A 15,150-nucleotide genomic window follows, 5' to 3' on the forward strand; every position below is an offset into this window, starting at 1 on the left:
TGTGCCCTTCAAAGCAGTCTGGTGGCACTGGCAAGTGCTGCCACTCCAGCTCAATACACTAAGTCCTGTCTTGAAGGTGGACACAACTACATGTGACAGGAAATCCATTGTTCTACCTTACCCTGCTCGAGAGCTTGGCTCAGTAGCAGGAGGGCAGAATTGTGTCTGTGGACACTTTCTGGGGTAAGATACTGGGTGAGAAAGTCTACAGGGGCCGGCGTATGATATTTGGCCTCAAGGCAACTAACTGGACGAGACAAGTATGGCTTTGTACAAGAGGCAGTCTAAGTGTCTGTCTCGTTGAATGGTGTCAACAGCTCTGCCATGTAGACCCAGGCTGTAAGATGTCGGTCAACAAATGTACTTTTACTTCAGTAGTATGTAGCTTCAAGTCAAGTACTTCTGTTTCACTGCACAAAACAATCCCAAAAGAGAGACTTTCTTCCATGTGTAGGCCTGGTTGGGCAGGGCAACTGGTGGCCTTTGGGGAACAAAGACAATATCAAAGGAGTTCGGTACCTCTTTGAAAATCTGCAACACGGAATCTTTAAAGCCTTCTATCTTCTGTGGGCTCAATGACAGACAGAGGAACCTGTGGTGTGCCAGGAACAATCTCAGAAGGGACTCATAGTCAGAAGAAGCCGGAGGAGTCAGGCCCTTGGAGGGCCAACTCTACAGCCTCTTGCCTGTCTTAAGAAATCTGGCACTAGCAAAACAGAGAAGATTTAGAGTAGAGTGCCAGAAAGACTACGAAAGGAAGCATCCGTGCCTGTAAGACTTTGAAAGGAAGCATCAGAGTGAAGGTGTAGTGCCTACATGCGGCTTGACTCCATCATGAAGTCCGAGAGCGCCAGCTTCTGATGCACAGGGGAAAGTCCTATTGAGAAGCAGGATCAACATTCTTAAAGTGAAGAACCTGAGGTTAGAAATATCCTTCAGAAAATTAATTTTAGTAAATGAGTTTATCGGCCCGGGAACACATCTTAAATCTGTACCAATAGAATGGATGAATATAATATGAACTCAAAGAGACAGTCATCTCATACCTTTGAAGTTGCCTGTTTCAGTTTTGCTTGCTCTACCAGGAGCTTGTAGGATGATCCTTTGTTGCTCTGTATTTTCTCTTTTTCGATTTGTTCCACCAAAGCTTTCTGTTTTGCCTTTAATAAGTTAAGTTGCTAGGAATAAAAGTGAATGAATTAAATGAAATTATTGACTCGTCTTTCCACGCTTCTTAAAATCAAAAGCATTATTTACTTAAAATAATGCTCGGCTTTTAGTAAAAAAAAAAAAAAAATCTAAATAACATAACATTTGTCAGTAATTTCCTTACTCAAGCTCCAACAAATTGTTGCTTTTCATTATTTTGAAACTTTTTGAATAAAATAAGGAAACCGGAAAAAATTGGGGTCATTGTGCCACTAACCATTATGACCCATTGAATCATACTACACCTGTGAATATCAATTAAACTCACTCACTTCTGTCCCCATGATCAAAAGACAACAAGCTCTAGCAATGCCAATAGGTCTGGCTTATAAGTTAAATTTTTGTGTAGTCACACGATACTCCTATTTGAACTCATTCACCCACCCCACTGTCTCATTCTTGCATTAACCCACTTATCAATCCACTCCAAAACATACACACACAAGGCTTAACAAATGTGCAAGATAAATTAAAATATTAAAAGCAGAAGAAAACATCCTACCTCCTAAGCATGGGGGACATACGCATGCAATAAAAAAATTAAACATAAGCGGACAATCATTTTACAGTGTTAATACAAAAAATATGCTGTTTTAGCATTGCAATATGAACGTCACTTTTAGAAGTAACCTGTTAGATATCTTGGAACCGTATAGCAAGGACACACCAAGGATAGTACCATTCCAAGATGGTCACCTGGTTTAAAAGTCATGGCACACTACAGATGAAATGAGTGGCAAGTGAGTGGTGTGAAAGCATGGTCTATTAATATGCTGTACTGATGTAAAAAAAACTTTTTTTAAAACACACAAACAAGGGATGAAAAGCTAAGGGACCTAGAGAAGGGGAAAAGCAAAACTAAAGGCCTTTCTCACCAGCCATGACACTGAACCACAGAGGCACAGACAGGGTGTAATTTGTGAAAGAGTGCCAGTGCCCTAAGTTCTGCTCACAAGTCAGCTTCCAGTGCAATTAAACATTGGCATTCTGAATACCAAAGCTGGTAGTCTTAAATTTGCTACCAGAAGTCCCTCTACCCTTTTTCTCGCTCTTGCAGGATACTGCTTTCTCAGTTTGGACAATTCTGCAGAATTTCTCTTCCTCCATCTTTCTGTTCTGTGTTTTTCCCTCTATGGCATTCGGTAAACATCTGATGCGGAAAAGAAGTGCTTATGGACACCTCATCGGCAACCACCAGCTCAAATTTAGCACTGGGCACAGTGCCTCCAGGCACATGAAACAGGAACCCTTGCTTGTTGCAATGCAACACTGGATTGGTGTTGTCTGTGAGAACCTGCACCAGCCTTCCCTTGACGGATGACAGGAAGGCCTTCAGAGTCAAACCTTTGGCCCTCAAACTCAACAGACTGATCTGGGCACCAGAGTCCTCAGATCACCACCTCTTCCCGATGACACACTAGCTCAGTAGAAAGACATCCATAACTACTGTCAGTTTCAGGTGGGAATGGAGAGTGGCCTGTAGCTGGACCAATTGCATTTGAGCAGCCACTTCCGAGATCGGTCAGATTTTCTTGATGCTGCGCCCATGGGAATTTTGGATTCCATTCTAGAGCCTGAGTGTAGAACATGGTGTGGCTAGCAAGGAATACTCAGGACTCTTTAGGAGGCCAAGAAGCCTCAGAGCCGCTATTAACAAGATACAGGATCATGGCTGAAAAAATGGGGTCACAGCCCGAATGTCCTGGAATCATTGGGGGGGGGGGGGTGGGGAGAAGGTCATAAACTGTATTGTGTTCAGGATAGCTCCAATGATTACAAACCTCTAAGAAGGAGTCCAGTGCAACGTTAGCTTATTGATATAAACCCCAACAATAACAGGAGGTTCGCCATCATCTTGAATGGTCAATAAATGATTTCTGGCTTGCCACAGTCAACTGCCAGTCATCGTGGTAAGAAAAATCTGGTATTCCCGACCTACAAAGGTGAACAGCGACCATCACCTTCGCGAACATCTGAGGGGCGCTGGTGAGATCAAAGGGGAGTACTTTAAATTAAAAATGTTCCTGGCCTACCTTGAACAGCAGATAACACCATGTTAAATGCATCATCTGTGTAGTGAGTTGGGAGAAAGCTATGCTTATCAACACCATAATTATCTACATCCTTGGTTGTCTATTGATCAGAGTCAAAAAGATAATGGAGCCTATGATGGGGTGTACGCCCTGGTAGAGGCATTGGATCGCAGTCCGGGTGTATTAAGATTTGTTGCACTTCTGTAATTTCGTAGCACAAAATAGATCAAGATCGAGGTGAAGCCAGTTCAGTGTCGGTCATCGGCATCATTACCAGATCCTCTTCCAGTACCGCTGGTGTTGACCTGGAATGGACCAAAATAGGTCCTTGAGTTGGGGTGGAAGCCTGTACCTGAGTTAGTGTCGGGAACAAAGCGGGTCCAAAGAGTCAGAAGGTAGAGAGGATGGATCAGCTGACATAACTTGAGTGGGGACTCCTGCGGTTCCTATGGGGCACTGGCAAGCTAGAAGAAACAGTAAGCATACCAAAATTCTGCAGGATGGCCTCGGTAAATGTTTCAATCTGCGGTCGTGTCACCAAAGGCCCGGAAATCTCTGGACAGACTGGTTATCAGTTGAGGAATCAGATCCACATCTAGAAACCTCAAAGGCAAATGATTCACATCATGATGCCGTTGCGCTTTTTCTCTGGTTTCGGATTGGCAGGATGGGGTTAAATCCTGCTTTGCTTTTTTATGCTTGGGCTTTGATGTTGACTTACTCATCGACTTCGAGCTGAATGTTGACCATCTTACAGGGTCAGGTCCGCGACTTACAGCAGGAATTTCCCATAGGTTGCAACTACTTCTTGTGCCTCTCAGTCCCAAATCTACTGTGGGTGCATGAGGGCACATTAGTTGCTTCACCGAGCCCTAGTTCGAGCCCAGACACCAGAGACACCTCGTGGGGGTCCATGACTGACACCTTTTTTATATAGTTTTGGGAGAGGGCATTGTTATTCTACACCCTGGAATTCATTTTTAGAGGTCGCCTGAAGGCAGACCAATTTGGGAGTGGAGCTCTGTATCTTTGTCAGAAGGCACAGAAATAAAGGAATGGATATCAGTGTGCAGGGATAGTTCATATATGGCAGTACAGAATCAACATTGAGTTGCACAGTGCCACTTAAAAGTGTGCAGGTGTAATGCTGATAAAAGGTTCTTCAGATTCAGTCTAGCGCCCAGGGAGTATTCTAAGGTGAGGAATCTGTGGTCAGAAGTAATCACCAGAATGAAACGATTAAAATCTTTTATCAAGCAGGTGGAGGAATTTTACTTCAATTGCTTCTGAGAGTAAAAATGCTGTGCATCTGAAGCAAAATAGATTTTTCTTTAAGAAGTGAGGAAAATCAAGTGATTTCCATATATTTCTAACTCAAATGCTTAGTTCAGAAAGAATACGTGTGTGACGAGTTACTTACCTTCGGTAAGGTGTATCTGGTAGAGACAGTCTAGCTGCAGATTCCTTAACTTTAGAATGTTCCCAGGCATCAGTCTGGATCCAGAGAATGTTCAGCAGTACCTCTGCGCGCAGGGGGTCAGTGTTGCATGGCTATGTCCGGATGGTGCCCGCAAATATGAGGTCAATGGAGCCATATAAGTCCATCCCGGCACGCAGACGTCAGTTTTCTACTGTGAAACTTTTCCACGTCACAAAGCTGAGCCACTATAAAAACTGTGAGCGAGTGGGAACAGTGTGCCAAAAAATATAAAAAATCTTTGAAACAACAATGACAAGAAACAGAGAAAAAGGGGGAGGTTACCAGGGCGAATACTGCCATATTTAATTTTGCCTCTAAAATGGGCAAGCTGTTGAAACTGTATCAGGCCAAAAGTGTAGTGATAGCCAACTACGGCAGCGAAATTTGGGGTTATGTCGCTTCAGGTGCACTGCAAATAGTGGAGAATGCTTTTTTAAAACGTTTATTAGGGGTGCCTAACAGTACTTCAAATGCGGTGGTACATGAGGAACTGGGAGTGCAAGTTTTAAGTGATATATTGGCTCTACGTCCCATACTTTTTTGGCTAAACTGCTGGTTAAATAATGAGTTAGTTCTTACCCATCAGATTCTTTCTGAAATAATGAGTCTAGATCATAGATTACGCATCCTGTGGGTAAGGTACATAAAACATTGTTGTGAGGAGCTGGGGCGGCCGGATCTTTTTTGCAAACCTGACCGGATCATTAAACAAGATGTTGCCTTTACAAATAATTATTTTCTTCTAGTAAGGTCTATGAGTAGAGAAGACCAAGAATTAGGCAAACAGAGCGTCGGCAGTCATTTACTGTTACAAACTGTTACGGGTATTGAGCCCTATTTCACGTACCCCATCTCTACTCAGGAACGTTTTCTATTGATAAGATTCCGGTTAGACTTTTAACATTTGATATTAGCAGTACCAAAAAGGTAGCCACAGAGGCCAAGTGTTAGCACCCTGCGGCTGCGACTACAAGTCTCCGCAGGATCTGCTCCACTTCATATTTTTCTGTAATTTTTATGTGGGACCACGTCAATATTTTTTATTTCCTCTTTTAAAAAAATTTAAATTCTCCCAAGTCCGCCCAGCTCTCCTTTATCTACAGCTGCTTCACCCTGAATGTATATTATTTGTGGTAGGATTTTTAAAACCGTTGTTAGGATTAGAAATAGTCTGCCTGATTGAATTGATCATGTATGACGCATTTGTTTTAAAAAAAATAATGTATCTGTTGTGTATACCGTGTAGAATCCTGTACAGTTTATTAATTTGTATAAATTATGCCGAGTCTTGTCGGGAGGATCTTCATGCTTGGTATACTCTTGTTGAACTGTTTTAATATGTTTTAAATATGTATCTTTTATGGTTTTAAAACTTAAAACCGAATAAAGTGTTTTGAAATTGATGAGATACATCACCATGTAAGTTAGAAAAAGAGTACTTTATACTGTAAGGAGCTGAAGGGAGAGAACAGAGTACCCGCCCCTAGAAACACTCTAGCAGAAGCGAAGAGCCATGCCCTCCTATGAGGCAAAACAGCATTGAAAATTAATGTCATGACAAACAATAGGCAGTCTGCAACCACAGGACGTAACTGTAAAGGGCAACAAGACTTGAACAACATGACTAATGGTAATTGACCATATTTCTGCTTCAGAGAATGTGCAACTATACACCCCATAAACGACCTATTGACAGTAGTATATTCAAATAGACCCCCAAACCAATCTACTGTAGCATAGACAAAGTGACCCAAAAGTAACGAGTAAAAATAGATGAGAGTGGAAGGGAGGGTAGAACACATGATTAACCCCCCACAATGGAAGAACCAGGGTGAATGAGCATGGAAGGACATAAAACCCCACCACCCAATTGTGAAAAAGGGTGGAGAAGCAACAGATAAAACAGAAAGAGACATTCTGCCTCAGAGGGAGGTGAAGTAAACCACCCAGCAGAAAGACGAAGGCCACCTGTAAGGAGGCCAGTGGGTAGAACCCAACCTGAAAAGGTCCTCACAGAGCGGGGAGGGTGGGTGGGCATTAAGGAATCTGCAGCTAGAATGTGTCTCTACCAGATGCATCTTTACCGAAGGTAAGTAACTCGTTCATCTGATAGAGACATCTAGCCACAGATTCCTTAACTTTAGAATAGATACCAAAGCTATACCCCATTGGAGGAGGGTCTGTGACTGAAACCCACCAAGTTCCAAGTGAACTAAACCGTCAATAACATTGACATACACAGTGGGGACAGCAAAGCCTACATGGTCGACACCCAACCATTAAGCTCTGTAAAGGAGCATTAACAAGGAGAGGCAAAGGCACCACAATCCGTCAGAGGACGGAACAAGACCTCTCTTGTCCAGACAAGGACGAAAGGAAATCACAGAACCAGACAGGTCACTGCATAATGGAAGAAAATCCATAAACGTCTGCAAAAAGAAGTTCAACTGAGCACAGGATCCCATTGATCTGCAAAAGAAAGTCCCAGAGAAGGGACAAAACAGAGTCAGAGCATACAAACGGAGCATGCACCACAGTGGAAGCCAAGCAGAGATATACAGAACCATGACTACCAAGAGATACATGTATGTTGATGACAGGGATACACAAGCAGAAAGTGTATACCTTGAGAACTACACCACACACATTGGGGGGGGGGGGCGAGAGTGTCAGAGAGAGAGAGTGTCAGAGAGAGAGAGAGAGAGAGAGTGTCAGAGAGAGAGAGAGAGAGAGAGAGTGTCAGAGAGAGAGAGAGAGAGTGTCAGAGAGAGAGAGAGAGAGAGTGTCAGAGAGAGTGTCAGAGAGAGTGTCAGAGAGAGAGAGAGAGAGTGTCAGAGAGAGAGAGAGAGAGAGAGAGAGAGAGTGTCAGAGAGAGAGAGAGAGAGAGAGAGAGAGAGAGAGAGAGAGATCTCGAAATGCATGCCCTAGATAATTTGAGGCCACACAATAGATATCAACAGCACTGATGCGAAGCATAGCAGGACATAACTATATCAAGACACTTAAAAAGTGACATCATCCTCCTCGTCTGGAAAGGAAACCCGTGTGACAGGCGGGAATACTGCCCATTACACTAACTAGGAAGAGATAATATTACACACTTAGTGTCCGAAGATTGTATATATAGCCATATACAGATGCTGCATAAGGACAATGAGTATCCTGAAGGAGTAGTTTCTTACCTGTAACTCCAGTTCTGTAGTAGGGGTATCTCTGTTATAGTCATAATCTAGTGAATAGTCCCGCCCATGTGCGGGGACCCCGGAGCAATCAAAAATAATCTCTTAAGCTGTCTTTTTGTGCAGTACTGCATAGACACTTAAGAGAGAATTTAAAGACAGATAATGCAGCCAAGGCTACACTGTCCAGTACTTCAACTAGATATTCCACCAATTTTAACATCAGCACAGCCTGCCAAGTTTCTTAAACAGAAAAAAACTTCCCCATTTACCAAGAAAGCCTCTGGAATGATAGAGAGGAAGGGGTGGACAGACAAGCCCCATAGGCTGCCATTATTTGGCTCAAAACAGGCTACTGTGCCTTTAAGGAAACTTTCTAGAACTCTCAGTATCCCAGAATGCACAGCAGGTCCCCTCCACTTTCAGTTCTTTTTGGAGGCGGATACAGCTAGACCTGCAGCATTCAATACATAAACATCTTTCTCCACCGGGGAGGAGGTCGGGCGCTTATGACTATAACAGAGATACCCCTACTACAGAACTGGAGTTACAGGTAAGAAACTACTCCTTCTGTAGTAGGGGATCTCTGTGTATAGTCATAATCTAGTGAATAGAATGGCAAGCCCATCCCCACACCAAAGAGGCGGTGGAGAAGAAGACACAACACAACACCACTACTGTGCGAACAGATTTCGCAGTGAAGCCTGCCCAACCTGAGCATCTGCCCTGGCATCAGAGTCCAGACAGTAATGCTTAGCAAAGGTATGGACGGACTTCCAAGTGGCAGCCCTGCAGATTTCTGCAATGGGAACATTACGGAGCAAAGCTGTCGTGGCCGCTTTGCCCCTGGTGAAATGAGCCTTAGGCTTACCCCCTAAGGTCTTATTAACCTTTTGGTAACACAATTGTATACAGGAAGAAATACAGTATAAGGTTCTTGGCAACACAACGCCTGAATTTCACTCACCCTGCGGGCCGATGTAATGGCCACGAGGAACGCCGCCTTCTAGGACAGGTGCTGTAGCGAAGCCTTATGAATAGGTTCAAAAGGTTCCTTCATCAGTCTGGACAGCACCACATTCAATTCCCATGAAGGCGAAGGAAGACGAACAGAAGGAAACACTTTCTTCAAGCCTTCCAAAAAATCCTTTATCACTGGAATCTGGAAAAAGGAAGTCTGTGAAGGGCATTTCCTGTAGGCAGTCAGAGCAGCTAGATGAACCTTAATGGACTGAAAGTTAAGGCCAGACTGCGCCAAATGCAAAAGGTATGGAAGGATGACATCTTTCATACATGTCGTCGGATCATAGCTCTTGGACTTGCACCAGATACGAACCTCTTCCACTTGTAAGTATAGGAAGTCCTAGTGCAAGGTCTCTTGGCTTCCTTTAGTATTTCCATACAATCTGCAGGGAGATTCAAATGGCCATATTGCACTATCTCAGGAGCCATGCCGCCAAACTCAACGACGAGAGGTTGGGGTGTACCATCTGACCCCCGAACTTCGTGAGAAGGTCCGGCCTGCACGGCAGCCATATGTGAGGAAGAAGAGACCGGTGAAGCAGGTCCGTGAACCACCACTGTCTAGGCCATTCCGGGGCAATAAGGATCATCTGTACCCTGGACTGGGACAGCTTGATGAGCACCGCCGAAATCAGGGGAATGGGTGGAAAAGCGTACAGAAAGCTGTTCGACCAGTTGATCCATAGTGCATTCCCCTTCGTACCTTGCTGGTAGTAACTGGATGCGAAGTCTCGGCATTTGCTGTTTTCGGCGGTGGCGAACAGATCCACGTCTGGCATGCCCCACCTGGCGAAGACGTCTCTGAATACTTCGTCGTTTATGACCCATTCATGGTTTTCCTTAATCAGTCTGCTCAGTGCGTCCGCCTGATCATTCTGCACACCTGGTAGATGGGTAGCCATTATCAGTCATCTGGCTAGAAGCCAGTGCCAGATCGCCTGCGCCTCCTGTGACAGAGTGCGTGATCTCGAGCCCCCCTGCTTGTTGAGGTAATACATCGTGGTCGTATTGCCCGTCTGTACAAGCAGAGAGTTGGTCTAAAAGGACGGATGAAAGGCCTTCAACGCCAAGTGAACAGCTCTGAGTTCCAGGAAATTGATATGATAGGTGGACTCCGTCAGGGACCACGTTCCTTGTATCTGTAATTCTCCGGAGTGCGCTCCCCAGCCGTGGAGAGAAGCATCCGTTAGGATAGTCTGAGTGGGAATGTCCTTGTGGAAGGGAACCCCCTTGAGGAGATTCTCCGCTGAACACCACCATTTCAGAGACTGTAGAGCATGCAGAGACAGCCGTATCTTTTTCGTCCCAGTTTCCTCGCCTCTGGTCCCATTGATCCTCCAGAAACTCCTGCAACGGTCTCATGTGTAGCAGTGCGTGTGGCGCGAGGAAGATACAAGAGGCCATCAACCCCAGTAGAGAAGACACCGTCCTCGCTATTGTAGATGGAGCGGTCATAAGAGCCTGAGCCTTCCGAAGGAGTGATAAATGTCTTTCCTCCGAAGGAGACACACTTGCTGACAGCGTTTTGATTGAGGCTCCCAAGTACTGTAGGCATTGGACCAGAGTCGGGACAGACTTGGACATGTTGATGTGCAACCCCAGCTTGTTCAAGAGAACGGACGTCTTCTGGAAGTGCGCTTGAGCTTCCGAGAAGGATGCCTTGATCAACCAATCGTCCAGGTACGGGTAGACAAACACCTTGTTCTTTCTCAGGTGTGCCACTACCACTGCCATTCATTTGGAAAAGGTCCTGGGCGCAGACTTCAGCCCGAACGGTAATACTGTGTATTGATAGTGATTGGCGCCAACTTGGAATCGCAGGAACTTCCGGTGTTTCTGTGCAATGGGCACATATAAGTATGCATCCTGTAGGTCTATCGCGCACAGCCAGTCTCCCCTTTGCAGTTGAGGGTAAATCTGGTGCAAAGACAGCATGCAAAAATTTTCCCTACGAATCCATTTGTTTGCCTGTCGCAAGTCCAGAATGGGCCTGAACTCATTCTTGTCTTTCTTGCGTACCAGAAAGAACCTTGAGTACAGACCTCTTCCCCTTTGAGACAGAGGGACGTCTTCTATCGCCTTTTTTCTTAATAGGGTATCGGCCTCCGCTTGGAGCTCGCACAGCTGAAACTGCGAGCAAACCAGTGGAATTGTTGGAGGCGGACTGATGAACCGAAGACTGTATCCATTGCAAACAATATTCAGCACCCACTTGTTCCGAGTAATTTTTCTCCACTCTGCCAGGTAATATTGGACACTTCCCCCCCACCGGAGTGGGTAACGGATGACGGGGAAGTAACAGCTCAGGGCCTAGACCCGGCCGGGGCTTTGGTCGCGGTGGCCGATTGATGTCCAACCGCGGCCCTTCTGGCGTTTCTGGAAGGGCCTCCTCTGGAACTGCTGCTGTTGTTGCTGTCCAGTTTGCTGTCCTCGCCCTCTTCCCTGCGCCCCGTACCGTCTCTGGAACGGGCGGTAGGTCTTTTTCTGGTCCTTGGGCTTCTCCAACCCAACAGCCATCAGGGTCTCAGCCTCAGCCTTCATCCGGGCCATCTCATCGTCGGTGTGCTTACCAAAGAGGGTCTCGCCCGAAAATGGAAAGTTGGCCACCCTCTGTTGGGCCTCCGGCTTCAATGACGTAAGCCTCAGCCAGGCATGACGTCTCTGGTTAACACCATGGCAGTACCCGTGGGCTGCCAGGAGTGACGAATCTGCTGCTGCGCTGATCAGTTGGTTAGAGACCAGCAGCCCCTCATTCAAGTTTTCCATGAAATCATCCTTCTCCTTGGGAAGGAGGTCAGCGAACTGTTGGAGGGACTCCCAGAGTGCTCGATCGTACCTCCCCAACAACGCCGAGGCACTTGCGGCCTTCATAGAGGTGGCGGCCGTCCCGCAGACATTCCTGCCTGCCGAGTCCATCCAGCGGCTCTCCTTGTCGGGAGACACTGGTGGTGGCATGTTGTTTTCGTGACGCCGTCACTATCACTGAATTCGGTGCGGGATCCATCCTTAGAAATGCCGGGTCCGAGTCAGGAGCCCTGTATTTCCTTTATAGCCTAGAGGGGGCTGATTTGGTAGTCGCTGGAGTAAGGAACAGCTCCATGGCGGGCTCCACCAATCCCGGCACCAACGGTAACAGAGGCAGAGACAATTGCTTTATGTGAAGCGTCTCAAAGTTGACGGAGGTCGTAGGCGTGGGCACCGTCAGCGTGATGCCCAGCTTGTTTGCCCCTCTCAGCAGCACATCCTGAAAGGATATGATATAGTCCACAGGTGACACCCTCGTCCGAGGGGACTCTGACAGGGTCGGCGAGTAGTCCCTAGCTCTGGATGAGTCCGTACGGGACCTAGACCTGTCTCTCCTGTGGCATCGTCTAGATCTTGTCGATGAACGACGGCGACTCCTTGATCTCCTTCTCCGTCCAGAGCAAGATCGTGACTTACTAGGTCTTGGGCGTTCCGCAGGTCTTTGTGGCGGAAGTAGCGGCGGCCTGACCGGGATCCTCGGCAGAGTCAGCCCTGTAGGCGGAGTCGGGAAGTGCGGCAGCGAGACCGACCTCGGTGGTGCAGGTGGAAGCCCATGAGGCGGTGGAGGCGGAGCCGGAGGCAGCCCATGAGGTGGAGGTTGATGAGGAGGAGGAGGTGGCGTTGGAACCTGAGGGGGCGGATCCTTCGGCAACGGAGGCGGTGGTGAAAGCGACCTTGGTTTGGGTGGCGAGTATACCACAGAGTACACCGAGCCCGGCGACTCTACCCTCTTCTTCTTCCTCGCCTGACCTGACTGGGGAGCCCGGGAGGCTGTGCCCCCTGTCAGTGAGCGACGTCGCCTTCGTGCCTCCGATGATCTGGAGGAGCTTCTGGCGCCAGAACGCCTCTTGGAGGATGAAGCCTTCCTCTTAGGCTCCGAATGCCTCATCGGCGTTTAAGAGCGCCTTCTCGACGCCTAACGGTGTCTTGACGTCAAAGTTCTTTGCCTTTTTCTCGACGTCGATGATCTTTTCGACGTCGTCTACTTCCTCGATGTCGAACGGCGAGTAGACGTCGAAGGCGAACAGCGGTGTCGCCTCGATGGCGAGCGCCGGCGCCGTCGTGACTCTCGACGTCGATGGCTCGACGACGACGATGACACTGTCCTCGACGTCGACCTAGGTTTCAACGTCAGTCCCCTCGACGTCGAACGTCAACGCCGCTTCGACCCAGAGCCCTGGGGAGACGGGGAACAGACCGTGGTCATCCCTCTCGACGTAGACGTCGAGGCTATCGACGTCGACAGAGACCGGTGGCGTTTTCTGGCCTTCTTTTCACTGGGGACCCCCCCAGAGGCCTCAGCACGGGCAGATGAAGTAGTTCCAGCATGCCGAGACCCACCTTGCTGCTTCCTTTGCTCCAGGCCTTGGAGCCTGATCTTCTGTCTGTCCTTCAGGGTCCTGGAGGAGAAAGTATGGCAGATCTCACACTCCTCAGGAACATGACTAGAAGGAAGACCTAGGATACACACCCTTTGTGGATCGGATTTGGCCTTCTTCCTCGAGCACTCAAACATTTATCAAATAAGGCAGCCATATTTGATAAATGAGGGCTCAGAATTACTAGAAAAACCCCAGTAATAACAGAAGGCACAAAAACACGTCGAGTGAACACACTCTCACACTTTAAAAGTGCAAAAAAATTGAAATAAACCCTAAAAAGGGAGAGCTCAATGCCCCAGGGTCCTGCTAGCAGGAGCCGGAAAAAAGAACTGAAAGTGGAGGGGACCTGCTGTGCATTCTGGGATACTGAGAGTTCTAGAAAGTTTCCTTAAAGGCACAGTATCATGTTTTGAGCCACATAATGGCAGCCTATGGGGCTTGTCTGTCCACCCCTTCCTCTCTATCATTCCAGAGGCTTTCTTGGTAAAAGGGGAAGTTTTCTCCTGTTTAAGAAACTTGGCAAACTGCGCTGATGTTAAAATTGATGGAATATCTAGTTGAAGTACTGGATAGTGTAGCCTTGGCTGCATTATCGGTCCTTAAATTCTCTCTTAAGTGTCTATACAGGACTGCACAAAAAGACAGCTTAAGAGATTATTTTTGATTGCTCCGGGGTCCCCGCACATAGACGGGACTATTCACTAGATTATGACTATACACAGAGATCCCCTACTACAGAAGAATACTTCCACCAATAACATCAGCAGAGGCCAGGAGCAGAAGTACCCGAATCCTTGCGCGGCAATGAGGAGAGGGTCTTGAGCCCCTGCCTGGGAAGTGCACAGAGAAATAGGGCACCAGGCAATGTGCTGCAGTGATGCGTCTAGCGTAGACTCCACTGCCCGTAGGCAAAAACCAGTCAGGGTCTGAGGAATGAGAGAAGACCTAAGCACATCCCACACCAGGGATTGAAGAGTAGACAATACCACGGAATAGAACGCAGCCATGTCAGTGGCGCAAGGTATACCACAGGTACCCCGTGACAGCAAACACACCCAGTGTGCACTCACATGTCGTCTATGCACAAAACATGATAAAAAAACGTTCCGGAGCGGAACAGAACAAAATGCTCACAAGGGACACTTGCGAAGTAGGCAAAAAGAGTACAGCAGAAGGCGGAATTAACAGCCAAAGGCAAGAAATGAAGACATGAACACAAGGGGTGAACCAGGCATGGCAGAAACCCCACAATACCCCGGGGAAGTCTGCATCCACAGAGGCAGGAGTGCGCTACAGACCAACCGTAGACAACGCATAAGCTCCAGGAGAGAAGTGGGTCTCACCAGAGAGGAAGTCCCACACAGTAGGAAGAGTGGAACGAAGTGAGAAGCCTAAAGTATGACTCATAAGACAACTCCTCAAAGCGACATAAGACAACTCCTCAAAGCGACAGAAGACAACCATCCTAAGAAGACTCAGCTGGAGCCTTCGAAACTTCCTGTGCCAGGAAGAGCAGCTATGTAATAGCCAACAAATACCCCACAAGGGACACCTCTTGAGACAAACTTGTAGTCCGAGGACTCAAAAAGAAATACAAAAACAGCTGGCTAGCAGTACCAAATAAGGGCAAAAGTGGCTGATTAGCCTTACAGTCCATCCAGGAAATTATGTCTTGAATATGCAGACGGTTACCATTACTGTAAACGAAATTAAAAGTCTGCAATGAGGACTATAACCCATGGAAGTAATGGGAACCCAGACATGAGGCGCTGAACCGCTGAGTCAGTGGGACTGTCAAAAAGACTGACCCCCATCAAATG

At 47.1% G+C, this 15,150-nt stretch overlaps 1 protein-coding gene across 6 annotated transcripts in view; it reads right to left on the reverse strand.

Moving 5' to 3' along the window:
• BIRC6 (baculoviral IAP repeat containing 6) overlaps positions 1-15,150 on the reverse strand; it is a 2,386,688-nt gene that overhangs the window by 1,256,147 nt on the left and 1,115,391 nt on the right. For all 6 annotated transcript variants that reach the window (XM_086926902.1, XM_086926900.1, XM_086926901.1 and 3 more), the window contains one exon: positions 1,047-1,178. In XM_086926902.1, coding sequence (XP_086783028.1) covers positions 1,047-1,178 — 132 coding nt within the window. The remainder of the gene's footprint in view (positions 1-1,046; positions 1,179-15,150) is intronic.

This window comes from Lissotriton vulgaris, chromosome 6 (genome assembly GCF_964263255.1).
Source record: "Lissotriton vulgaris chromosome 6, aLisVul1.2, whole genome shotgun sequence".
In the NCBI taxonomy this organism is placed as follows: Eukaryota; Metazoa; Chordata; class Amphibia; order Caudata; family Salamandridae; genus Lissotriton; species Lissotriton vulgaris.